Source organism: Leuresthes tenuis, unplaced genomic scaffold (genome assembly GCF_036924035.1).
Source record: "Leuresthes tenuis unplaced genomic scaffold, fLeuTen1.0.hap1 SCAF_1, whole genome shotgun sequence".
Taxonomy (NCBI): domain Eukaryota; kingdom Metazoa; phylum Chordata; class Actinopteri; order Atheriniformes; family Atherinopsidae; genus Leuresthes; species Leuresthes tenuis.
In genome coordinates, this window is record NW_027325355.1 from 28,217,319 (window position 1) to 28,230,442 (window position 13,124).

General features: G+C 43.0%; 2 protein-coding genes across 2 annotated transcripts; one reads left to right on the forward strand and one right to left on the reverse strand.

Annotated features, from left to right (window-relative positions):
• Positions 1-14: 14 nt before the first annotated feature.
• sumo1 (small ubiquitin like modifier 1) lies at positions 15-2,435 on the forward strand. Its single transcript, XM_072373685.1, has 5 exons — positions 15-153; positions 550-624; positions 1,293-1,370; positions 1,505-1,576; positions 2,349-2,435. The coding sequence occupies exons 1-5, from the start codon at positions 142-144 to the stop codon at positions 2,415-2,417; spliced, it is 306 nt and encodes a 101-aa protein (XP_072229786.1). The 5' UTR covers positions 15-141; the 3' UTR covers positions 2,418-2,435.
• Positions 2,436-7,996: 5,561 nt separating this feature from the next.
• Positions 7,997-8,949, reverse strand: LOC140293935 (claudin-34-like). The gene has a single exon (XM_072379565.1). It carries the CDS (start codon positions 8,771-8,773, stop codon positions 8,036-8,038), a length of 738 nt encoding a protein of 245 aa, XP_072235666.1. The 5' UTR covers positions 8,774-8,949; the 3' UTR covers positions 7,997-8,035.
• Positions 8,950-13,124: the final 4,175 nt, after the last annotated feature.

A 13,124-nucleotide genomic window follows, 5' to 3' on the forward strand; every position in this document is an offset into this window, starting at 1 on the left:
AACACTCTTATTTTGAAAACATCTCGTTGCCTCACTTCCGGTAAATGTAGACCCCTCATAACAGCCAGCCTCAGCTGCGACTCAAAGCTAACGCTACATCTTTTGTCAGGGAATTTTCTCCAACACACAGAGAGGAGAAACATGTCAGACACGGTAAGATAGCAGCTTTTAAGAGTCTTAACTGTTTTTCTGCTGGTATGACACGGAAAACCCCTAATTAGTATTTTTGTTGCCGTTACCTCGTATGTGGTTATCTAACATGCTAACTGTTAGCTGATGTAGCCTCAGGCCTCAAACTCACACTTTATTTACCTGTTAGCAGTAAGCTTCACTTTCATCTGGTTTACAACCGTGCTGTGAAACTGCGGGTGTTGATCAAATTTCGATTCTGGAACATCCAGATCCAAGAGTAAGAGTTGGAAAATTAGCAACGTGAAGTCTCAGGCCTTGTAGATGTTTGTGCTCGTGTGTATGTTTTGCACGAGAAGATTTTGTTCCGATTGTTGTTCTTTTTCAAATGTATTTACTTTGTTTTATTTATGTTTTTAGGAGACAAAACCATCCAGTCAAGATGGAGGTGATAAGAAGGATGGAGAGTACATAAAATTAAAAGTGATCGGTCAGGTAGGTTTTAACATATCGCTTGATATTAGCAAATATGACCGTTTTTGTTAAATTATTTATTGAGTTGAATGAACCATTGAGTCTTGTGTACATTCGTGTTTGAAGTTATGTGGAAAAGAGGATTTATTCTTATTTGTTAAAGCCCATCTGTACGACAGTAACTGAAGTACAAATGCAAAAAAGGTTTAATTTGGCCAGAAAGTACTGTGGCTGTTTGCTTGCACAGTAACTGTGATTTAAAGCTGCTAAATTGTGTTAATGTACTGTATTATATGTTGTTTCACTTTAAAGAAATGAATAAACATTTTGTTTCTGACTAAATTAATTGAAATATCAGTTCCACCTTCATCATCTCTATGTTCAGTCGTGCTTTTGATAGTTAATAGTTTGTACAAATGAAGTTCAAGCATTCCTACAACAGTGATGTGTTTACTTAATAAATAGAAAGGAAAGGTCAGGAATGAGTCCACCATCCTTGAAAAGGATATTTCTTTTTCTCAGTGGTGTATTTTCTAGAATCTTGTTTGTTTTGATTCACAATCTGCCTTCCTGTTTCTGCCTTTTCCTCAGCATCTTACAGAAATAAACGTGTTACTTTGCACCCAGCATAAATGCAGTTGTCTGGTTGAACTTCTCTCCTGCTCATCACTTTGTCTTTCTGGCCACAGGACAGCAGTGAAATCCACTTTAAAGTGAAAATGACGACACATCTAAAGAAGCTGAAAGAGTCTTACAGCCAGAGACAGGTATGAGGGTGGGGGGAAGTTAAGTTTGATTCCTCCGTGTACGTAAAGCACATAGAAATGCCTCGTTTTTAAAACTTTAGAGCATGAGGCAACACAGACTCAGCAGCGTTCGGGGTCTCTTTGTTTCTTTTCAGGGCGTCCCAGCAAGCACACTAAGGTTTCTGTTTGAAGGGCAGAGAATCGCAGACAACCAAACTCCAAAAGAGGTAAACGTGTCTCTTATAGCTTCATCCTCTCACCGGGTTTTCCGCTCGTCGACTCCTGTGTGGATGCAGAGCCTCTTGTGTTATGTTCTTCCACTCGTTCAGCGCTGCTGCCACACATCCAGGTTTCATTAACCTGGAAACGTATGACCTGCCTGTTGATCCAGGTTACTGAGCTGAGTCTTACAATCAGGCTCAGAAGTTGTGAGAATGAAGTAAATTCTTGGGGATCTTGTATGAAGACCCCATGCAGTTAAAGTCAAGCCTGTAGCCTGTAGTTCTTGTTTAATTTCAGGAGGTTTTGTTTCTGTAACGTCAGAGAAATGGTGGAAATGCATGTTAGGATTTCCCTCAGCATCATGAGTTGGTTTGAGGAAGCTTCTTTTTTTTTTTTAACCCATTACCCAGTTGGTAGAAGTTGAGATAGCTGCCCGTTGATCATTGGATCAACAGACTGAATTCGACCAGATGCTTGTTATGTCTTCAGCACCTTTCTCATCGGTGTTCACCAAGTTTGCCACAAAGGAAGAAGTTTTGAAAAAACGAAGCAGACACTCAGCAGGTCCGAGAAGCCGTTTTTATTTGCTTTCAAAAGTCTCACGACTTCATGCTTTTGGAGACTCGGGAAACAGAAAGATTCAGTATTTTAAAGCTGGCAGTTATGGATTTATGGGCAGAACTGGGCACTGTAAATAGTATTTGTGATGTTTGAGCAGTGTCACTGAAATAAGGACATTAAGGGGAACCAAACTCTAACTCTGTCTGTCTCCGTCAGCTGGGAATGGAAGACGAGGACGTCATCGAGGTGTATCAAGAACAGACCGGCGGCCTTTGGAACGATTAAACCCTCGACATTTCTGAATCTTTTGTTTTTCTTTTCTTATCTTTTTTTAAATTTTTATTTTGTATGTATGTGTTTTCGTTCTGTTTCAAACCATCTGGATCAAAATAGACTCGACTCGGGCTTCCATGTGAGGGGTAAGGCTGAGGCTACAGACAGCGGCGCTCTGGCTCTGAAGGGCAAGGTGCTCGTGTTGTTGGAGCAGCAGCAGCGTTCCATGTCAGTCTTAGGCCCACATTAAAGACTAATGATGCTGTTCCAAACTGAGCTAAACAGGTCACCCAAAACTGAAAATGTCGTCAGTTTTCATGAGTGAAACTCATTCTCTTTAGGAGATGAAGCGGAAGCCAACTTGTTTTTCTTTTAGATAAAAAAAAACAGAATATTTTGGTGTCCCAGAGCCCCGATTTTTAACAGTTGTTCATGATGTGGACAAACAGCAAGATTCAGTTTGTTCATACAGAGAAAGTAACGATTTCATTTGTGTTGCCATTTACACTTTTAGGCCTGTCAAAAGCAGCAAGTGCTTTTAATGTCGTGATTTTTTTTACCAGGGTTACCAGGGAGCATGTTTCCACTGAGCAGGTGAAGCAGAAGTTTCCCCTGAGCAGGTGAAGCAGAAGTTTCACCTGAGCAGGTGAAGCAGAAGTTTCACCTGAGCAGGTGAAGCAGAAGTTTCACCTGAGCAGCTGAAGCAGAAGTTTCACCTGAGCAGGTGAAGCAGAAGTTTCACCTGAGCAGCTGAAGCAGAAGTTTCACCTGAGCAGCTGAAGCAGAAGTTTCACCTGAGCAGGTGAAGCAGAAGTTTCACCTGAGCAGCTGAAGCAGAAGTTTCACCTGAGCAGCTGAAGCAGAAGTTTCACCTGAGCAGGTGAAGCAGAAGTTTCACCTGAGCAGCTGAAGCAGAAGTTTCACCTGAGCAGGTGAAGCAGAAGTTTCACCTGAGCAGGTGAAGCAGAAGTTTCACCTGAGCAGGTGAAGCAGAAGTTTCACCTGAGCAGGTGAAGCAGAAGTTTCACCTGAGCAGGTGAAGCAGAAGTTTCACCTGAGCAGCTGAAGCAGAAGTTTCACCTGAGCAGGTGAAGCAGAAGTTTCACCTGAGCAGGTGAAGCAGAAGTTTCACCTGAGCAGCTGAAGCAGAAGTTTCACCTGAGCAGGTGAAGCAGAAGTTTCACCTGAGCAGGTGAAGCAGAAGTTTCACCTGAGCAGGTGAAGCAGAAGTTTCACCTGAGCAGGTGAAGCAGAAGTTTCACCTGAGCAGCTGAAGCAGAAGTTTCACCTGAGCAGCTGAAGCAGAAGTTTCACCTGAGCAGGTGAAGCAGAAGTTTCACCTGAGCAGCTGAAGCAGAAGTTTCACCTGAGCAGCTGAAGCAGAAGTTTCACCTGAGCAGCTGAAGCAGAAGTTTCACCTGAGCAGGTGAAGCAGAAGTTTCACCTGAGCAGGTGAAGCAGAAGTTTCACCTGAGCAGCTGAAGCAGAAGTTTCACCTGAGCAGGTGAAGCAGAAGTTTCACCTGAGCAGCTGAAGCAGAAGTTTCACCTGAGCAGGTGAAGCAGAAGTTTCACCTGAGCAGCTGAAGCAGAAGTTTCACCTGAGCAGGTGAAGCAGAAGTTTCACCTGAGCAGGTGAAGCAGAAGTTTCACCTGAGCAGGTGAAGCAGAAGTTTCACCTGAGCAGGTGAAGCAGAAGTTTCACCTGAGCAGGTGAAGCAGAAGTTTCACCTGAGCAGGTGAAGCAGAAGTTTCACCTGAGCAGGTGAAGCAGAAGTTTCACCTGAGCAGCTGAAGCAGAAGTTTCACCTGAGCAGCTGAAGCAGAAGTTTCACCTGAGCAGGTGAAGCAGAAGTTTCACCTGAGCAGCTGAAGCAGAAGTTTCACCTGAGCAGGTGAAGCAGAAGTTTCACCTGAGCAGCTGAAGCAGAAGTTTCACCTGAGCAGCTGAAGCAGAAGTTTCACCTGAGCAGGTGAAGCAGAAGTTTCACCTGAGCAGGTGAAGCAGAAGTTTCACCTGAGCAGCTGAAGCAGAAGTTTCACCTGAGCAGGTGAAGCAGAAGTTTCACCTGAGCAGCTGAAGCAGAAGTTTCACCTGAGCAGGTGAAGCAGAAGTTTCACCTGAGCAGGTGAAGCAGAAGTTTCACCTGCTCAGGTGAAGCAGAAGTTTCACCTGAGCAGGTGAAGCAGAAGTTTCACCTGAGCAGCTGAAGCAGAAGTTTCACCTGAGCAGCTGAAGCAGAAGTTTCACCTGAGCAGGTGTGAGCTGCTTCCACCGCCCAGGTCTGAGAATCTGATCCACATGTCTTTGTTTACACCTGCTGTTGAAATCCCCCCCAAAGTCCGATGTAATCTCAGAATGACACAGCGGTGGCCGTTTTATTAACTTATCGCACTGCGGAGCTAATTTAACTGGGTCTTTCAGAATAAAGGGGCGTTAGGATGAGGTCACAGAGTTCAGTCCGTAGCCCTGCTGAGATCCGACTGCCATGCAGTGCAGTTGGACTCCGCGAGGTTTTCTGGGTTCATATCAGGAAATCACAGGTTTCTGACAGCAACATTCTTTACAGCAGAGCCTGGTAATCTTGAGAAGAAGGTGGACTTTAGGTAAATGCAACCCCCCCCACCCCAGCTGTGCTTTAGCTATTAGCCACAGGAGGAACCACAGGAACCTGTTTCTTCTTCTTTTCCTGACCGGTTCAACAAATGTCTCAAGTTCTTTTTCTTCAGGTTACCAAGTTCTGCAAAACCCTCTTTTGATACTCAGAATTTCCTCATATTTTCTTTATAGAACGCCGAAAAACCAGTTTTTGTGCACTCTTGGTATTTTTCATACATGTGTCAGCTTAGACACCAGAGCTGCAGTGTTTTTGTACACGAGGCCGGTCATTCCAGCTGTTTGTATCCTCTTTAAATCACATTCAGGGCATTTAGCAGACGGAGTGGAGTTCGGCAGCGTGTGCTCGGATCGCTGGCTTACTGGACAGTCTCTCTATGGTAAACTGTACAGTAAAAAGTGTGTAAACATTTGTTTCTGTTCATTTGAATCATTTGGATTTATGGCCTCTGTGCCATATTTGAACAACTGCACCAGTATGAGATTGTAATATTAAAAAACAGAAATTGACAAAAGCGTCAGATTTGAAATTTAAACATTTTTTAAAACTGATGTATGTGCTTTACTTGTATATGTTGTTCAGTATTAGTGTGTTTGAACGGTATGTTATGTGTAATATCTCCAGTGTCGTCCTTAATTTATGTTTGAGGGTTTCATTCTGTAATCATATATCAAAGTATAGAGGATTCCTTTCCTGGCTGACAGTCCAACAGTACTTTAAACACAGATCATTTTGTCCTGCAGCAGTTTGTGCAAAGAAAATATAACGTGGTGTCAGCGCTTCCTTTTAAAGCCGTTTTCTTAATCTGTGTACTGTCTGAAGTTCCTCAAAAGACGTATGTCACAATCGTTGGGTGAGAATCAAGGATATTTGTGTGATAGATTAAATAATGCAGCCGCAGTAAAAGATGCTTCAACTGTGGGACACAGGAGCATGTCCTGGGATCAGCTGATTCTACTGCCACACAAGGTTTCTCCCAGGATCTGTAACAATGTGGAGTTAGAGCAACTTTTAATGAGGCCAGATCAGTGATTTTCACTCCCCTGAGGTGTGCGTAGTAAAATAAAATATTACCTCGATTGGATCTCCTTAAGCTGACTGGCTGTTAGAATCCTTCCTTTAAGTGGGTGGTTCAGGCAGGAAGGGTAAGGTGGTGGGACTGTCCATCACCAGAGGAACGTTGATACAGATGGTTTGAAATTCTGGAGATGAGCTTTTTGCTTTTTTTGAATAAAATATTTAAGAAAAAGGTTTCTCTCTATTTTTTTTTTATTAAGAACTAGTTTTCAGATTTTACGCTTATTTTCAGTCCTTGTACCTGAACATCTTCAGAGGAATGTTTCTTTGTTTGTTAAGCCACTGAACTCTGACCTATGAACCATTCAGGCAGAAAAAAAGGCTCCTAACTCAAGGGATGAACCAGTGTTGTTCATCCCAAACAAACGGGTCACAAGTGTTCATCGGACTCAAACGCAGGGTTATTCTTCCCACCGGAGATTATTGCCCCCCTGTGGCTGTCCTGCTCCAGCTATTGTTTGCTAAGAACGGACAATTTAGCAAAGAAGCCGTTTTAAACTGGATCTTTAGGCACTTTAGTCACAAAGACACTTCATTTGTTTCATTTCTTTAGCTGCATCTCTGAAAAACAGCAAAGAAAACACAGTTTGACAGACAGAAAATAGGATTTCTGCAGCAACAAGGTGATTCCCAAAGAGCTATTAGCTGAAAACTTGGCATATCTCAGCATGGTGTGCAGTGTGTCCTTAAAACATTTGAGGAAACTGGACAAGTGGAGGACAAAAGAAGAAGTGTCAGGCCTAAAAAACTATCTACAGCAGATGAACAGGATCTGAAAGTGATGTCCTTAAGAAAGAGGAAAAAATCCAGCTGTGACCTGACAGGACCTGAGAGATGCATCTGGACCTTCAGCTGATCCATCTACTGTTGGCCCAAGCCTCATCAGAAATGGTCTCCATGGAAGGGTGGCTGTCAAGAAGCCATTCTTAAGGAAGGGAAACAGGGAGAAAAGGCTGAGCTGTGCCAAATGACACAAGAAGTGGACTGAAAATCAGTGGCAACAGGTCTTATGGAGGGATGAATCCTCCCCAGAGCCCGGACCTCAACATTATTGAAGCAGTGTGGGATCATCTGACAGAGAACGGAACAAAAGGCAGCCCACATCCAAAGAAGAGCTTTGGGATGTCCTTCAAGAAGCCTGGAGAACTATTCCTGAAGACTCCTTAAAGAAATGACAGAAAGCTCGTCTCAGAGGGTTCAGGCTGAGTTGGAGAATAAAGGAGCTCAGACCAGATATTCACTTTAAAGCTGCTTAGGAACTCTGTTTTTACCTTACTTGCTATATTACCATTTATGTTGAATTACACCTGAAAGCCCCAAATGTTGACTGAGAAATTGCTTCATACATTATAGACGTAGGAATAAGATAATTTATTCATTTTGGAGAAACATAACAGGAAAAAGTGCTCGACTAAACTTGAAACCAAGTCCCAAGACGACATGTTTGTCAAACCAAAAACTGTTTGAAAAAAGAGGGAAAGAGGGAATAGATAGCTAATGACTGTCTGCATATAGGTATCAGTTAATCATTCAGTCGGATCTCTCCATTTTAACTTGATTTAACACATGTGGGTGACACAGCTGGCCTGTCATGAAGCTAACAGCTAGCGCTACCACAGCTTAGAATGGAAAATGTGAGTCCTCAGTAACATTATTGTTCCATTCATCTTTTATAGCTGCAGTCTTATCACACGATGGCCTCTTGAACTTCAGCTCTGAGTTAAAACGTTTATCTGAGTCATGAAGGCGATGTTTGCTGTCAGGGCCGAGTCATTTAGTTCATATCCATGAAGCCTTGAACCCAAACAGTGAGTCTAATAAAAGGAAACTGGTTGTGTCTTTTCTTCATTGAAGATCTCAGTTTAGAACTTGTGTTTCCAATGTAAAGTTTCTCCTTCTTATTAAAGTACTGGAGCCAAACATCTAAACAAACAGGTCACAAGTGTTCATCGGACTCAAACGCAGGGTTATCCTTCCCACCGGAGACTATTGCCCCCCCGTGGCTGTCCTGCTCCAGCTGCTGTTTCAGAGAAGGCTGGATGCTGGGCTGAGACTTCACAGGTAACCTGTATGAACAGAAAATGATCCCAGCTGAAACCATCAGGCTTGCACCCACCATCCCGACCCAGATGCCACTGCCCACGTGTTGCGACTCAGGTGACTCGGGCAGCTTAAATTCAGGCGGGAACTCGATGGTCCGATTGGCCACCACTGAGCTCAGATTCCACAGGAGAGGAATAAGTGACATCCCAGCGGCCAACAGAAACAGTGCCCCGGTGCTGATGAAACCCACACAGACACAGGAATTCTTCTTCACCCCAAAGTAGGCGTTCCTCATGCTGTAAATACCACCAGCATTCCCACAAAGCCCCACCAGCAGAGACAGCAGCATGAGGACCTGGCCTGCTGCAATCTCAGGTGGTGTGTTTTCCTCAGTCAGGCTGATGTAACTGCAATGCATGGTTCTGAAGCCGCCAGTCACTTCAGTGTGGCTGTTGAAGCAGGCCCTCCAGATTCCTATCCAGGCCACACCAGAGGTGATGACCTCCGTGTTAGACACCTGCCACACCCTCCACTGGATGAACCCAAGAGCCATTGCAGTGAGCGTCCAGCCGATGCAGGCCAGCCACAGGCCGCCAAACTGCAAGTGGGCTGTGTGAGCCAAGTAAGTCATGGCAAAGGAGCCACAGCAGGGCCTCAAGCCGCCCAGGAAGGATCACACTTAAAGGGGCTGACACCAGGAGATCACAGCCAGATGCACGGCGTCCTCTCTCTGAGAGTCATGTTGCCACGTCAGAGTCAGACTTCACATCCAGCAGCAGAGATCTGGTTTGCTTTCTCTTGTCCGGGCTGGTCGACCTTTTTTTCTCATGCTCTTTGGTCACCTGGGTTACCTGGCAAACAAGCACCCTGCAGCTCCCTGTGAGAGGATACAGACACAGGTGTTCATTAGCAGAAAAAAACACCTCCTCCCTGAGTCAGCACTATGGCAACACAGACAAGACAGCACCACGGATATATGGAATTATCTCTGAAAGTTCCCATCGATGGTTTAGTTTCATAAATCATAATTAATGTTTCCACGACCAAACAAGCCAAAGCTCACGCTTCCCCATGCAGCTGGGTACAGCGGCCATTACTCAAGGTAAAACGTACTGCTGATGCTGTGTGGTTATTTTCATGTATGGGAGTATAAATGTGCTGTGGCCCGTACCAGAAAAGCTGGAAGGTCGTTGGTTTGATCCCTGGATTCCTCTGGTGTGTGTGAATGTGGCTTGCAGTGTAAAAATCAGCTCGAGTGGCTAAATAAAGTATGTTTCCTGAGAAAAAAACACCGATTAACATGCTGCACAGGGTTTAGCAGTTAGCAGCTGCTTAGCTGAGACAACAGTTTTAGTATTTTCAGAAATCTTCATCATGGATGACTGAATCGGTGTACCGGGCACTGGTCCAGGAGCCATATGGCTCCAGGCACACCTGTCAGAGTCACAATTTGAGAGATGCAGGTGATCACAAAGCAAACACAGAGTAAAAAAGTCTACAAAGACTTACAGAAGCAAATGTGTCAAATATGAAGGACCCAAAATGACGAAAACTGATCGAGACAACCACGAAAAGAGCCAAAAACTGAACAAAGAGGAGCAAATATCAAAGAAAATTATGAAAAACAATCACAGAAAGATGGCCACTGAACAAATTTGGATACAAAGACACAACATGTCCAGAAAAACATGCAAAAGAACAATAAAATGACACGAAGCACAATGAGAAATAACATTAAACAGAGGAAAAGGCAACAGAACCACAAAGAGACTAAACCTGTGGCAAACCAACTCCATAATGACTTAGATTAACATTAAAGAGAAACTTTTAAACATCTTGAGTTGTTTCAGCAGCAGAGTTAGACTGTTCCCACGGCTCCTCTCAGCCTGACAACAATCATCACATTCCTGACAGCTTGGTAAAGTAAGCGGGACATGACACTCTGTACCATCAAATGCTAAAGTACTGAAGATAAAATCACCAACAGCAAAGTTATCGTCACAAAGAGACTCGAGAGAATCAACCAAAATGACCACAACCTGAACCCAGCAACCTCAAAGGAGTCGAGCTGGAGAGAATATTGGACTCGTAACACAAAACTCCAATAAAAGACGAACTGATCAAGAAGCTAAACGGAACAAAAGTTTAAAAAAAACAACCAGGAAGTGACCCGAAAAATTCAAATCCTCACAGATCCTGTTGTTTGAGCCGTTTTAAAGCTTTTTTAAAGTAATGTTCCCACATCAGTGTAACACTGAGAAACACCAGAAAACTAATACAAACTTCAAAATAAACTGAAACACTGTGTGGAAGCTCATCAGCATCGTTAACATCCAAGCCTACAGGTGTGGTTTTATGACAAGTTCAGGCAAAAAGGATGCGTCTGTTCATGACCTTTTGCTGTTGGATTCTCATAAAAGTAGAATATGATAAATCCTTTTTAAGCACCTGTCCTTCTGCTTCACATATGTTAAAAAGTACAATAATCATTTGAATTATTACATTTGCTTATTTCAGCTGAATTATTCTTCAGCTTGTCTGAGCAGCATAAGAGGAACCATGAAACAATGCCTTCCCTATGCTCACTGGCTCTTTTATGGACTTTTATGGACAAAACATGACAAAAACAAAAGGAAGTTAAACTTATTGGCATCACTCCCCCTAAAAAAGGCTGATTTCTTCTCATTTTCATCACTTCAAATGTAATAATATGGTGAAATACAATGATTCATGTGAAGATTTAGCAAACAGAGCCTGTTGGCTGTGAAAGAACTGAAGTAACGAAGCTGAATAAATAAAGACCAAAGCAGGTTTTAAAGACGTTTGAGGAAGTCAAACCTTTGTCACGTACCTGCCAGCCTTTCTGCTCAGCACCTTCTCAGCCGTGTTCAACAAGAAATTCAGAGTTTTTTTATTCTCTCACACACCGCAACACTTCCTCATCCTGCAGTGACCTTAATCCAGCCTCCTCTGTGAATGATTGACAGGTTACAGTCGTTCAGTTTCTGTGTGTGAGCTCGCTTTATCCTTCTTCCACGTGCTGAGTGGAGGAGGAAAGAGTTTCAGGGCTTTTTCCAGAATAGTTTTTCTTCCACAGGAACATTTGCACATTTAAATATTAAATAAATGACAATCAAGTTCCAGAAAAGTGTTTCAGCACAGACTTGATATCAAAGACGTGCCTGAATTCTTCAACTCTGACAACGTAATGTCAGATTTAGAAATAAAAAACACATTTGGCATTTCATAAAGGAACCGAAGAAACAAATACAGTAACTCTGCTGCTCTGCAGGGCTTCAACGGCATTAACCAAACTGAGAAAACCAAAGAGCCCACAAACCAGAAGGCCAAAACAGATCTACAGGGAATAACTATGAATGTGAAGGATCTGACAAGGATGAGATAAACCGAGGGGGAAATATACTGAGGGCAACAAATGAGGAAGGTTCCAGCTGTGAAAGTGGAGCTGAGGGCCAAACAGGGGACCCGAGGACACCTGGGAGTCAGGACATGACCATAAAACACGGTAAAAGGTATAAGCCTAAACAAAATACCAACTAAAGACAGAACTAACCAAGGAACCAGGAAATAAACAAACCATAGAAACCCCCAAAAACACAGAAATGAAATCAACTGAGAACACAAATCAGAGTAAATCAAAGAAAAAACTAATAATACAACCATAGAAAAGACTCAAATGACAAGAAGTTCACCAACACACACGTTCAACTCGGAAGATTTCCTGAGGAGGAAAAGTTCATTAGTTCCTGGAATAGCAACCTTGCTCCAGCCCTTCCCTTTCTGCTCCATCCAAAGGAAACAGGTTTGCTGCTTAAACATGAATGTTTTAAACTTCACATAGTAGTTTGTACTGAAAGAAACCCTGATGTAGCACACAGAGGGGACATAAAACCTTTACACATTGGTTCCTTACAGATAAACACCCTTTAGAAGCTTCTTCTGGTATTTCTAATTTCCAAGAAATCAGAGACTCTCAATGATGTCGGTCAAATCCAGTCGAGTTTTTGTGTTAGTCAGACCAAAACCAGACTTAAAATACAAGGTAAATATATATTATAAATATTATAAATATATAATAAAAGGTATTTTCATTACCTTCGTCTGATTGAAATTGTACTAAATCAAATCTCTCAAAGTCAGACCCAGATTGTGTGGTTTTGGAGTTGAATTTCTTCTTCTTGTATACGTTCATTTTGACATAACTAAAGAAGAAGAAAAGGTCGTGAACAACAGAACAAGCACCAGAGATCATGTGAAATCCTTGCATTGAAAGTCTGCAGCTCAGCTGAAATGCACTGAGCTGTAAAGCTGTGGGAGCCACTGCTCTGTGGCACCAACCTTGTCCTGATGTCACGGGTTAACTGGAGAAAGCCCGGTGCTCACATGGTGAAAGGAGGAACTTCTGACCCATCAAAACCTGGGGTGACACGAGGCTGAGAAATAAAAAGCTTCAGTGCTCGGTTGTTTTTCTCCAGGAAACTCAGATGTTTTAAACAAAGACTGAAGCCCAGCTCTGTTTTTACGCGAGCAGAACCACCAGGTAACAAGAAGAGCCGTGTTTCCGTTACCGTGGAGCGAGCATTCAAATGACACCAGGGGTCACTCCTCATCCCTGCACCATGTTCCAACACGTTGGCATCAACCCGGCTGGGTGCGATTTTCAGCTTAGTTCCTAAGTGTTGAAAGCCAAGCTCAATTAGTCTGAGAACAGGAGGGCGACTGAGCAGCCTGGGATATCTCACCTTTCTGCCCTTTCTGTCTATTATCAATTACAAAACTTGATAATAGAGCAATATCTTATGCATTATTGTCCTAATATGATATGTAGGACATAGACTCTGTGTGACAGTGTGTTAAGATAGTATCAGATGAAGTATCTGAAGCACTATTTGTCAAATATCTATTGAACAGCTGCAATTTCAGTGTTTTCCACACAGTTTACACACATTAGCTCAGAGTAA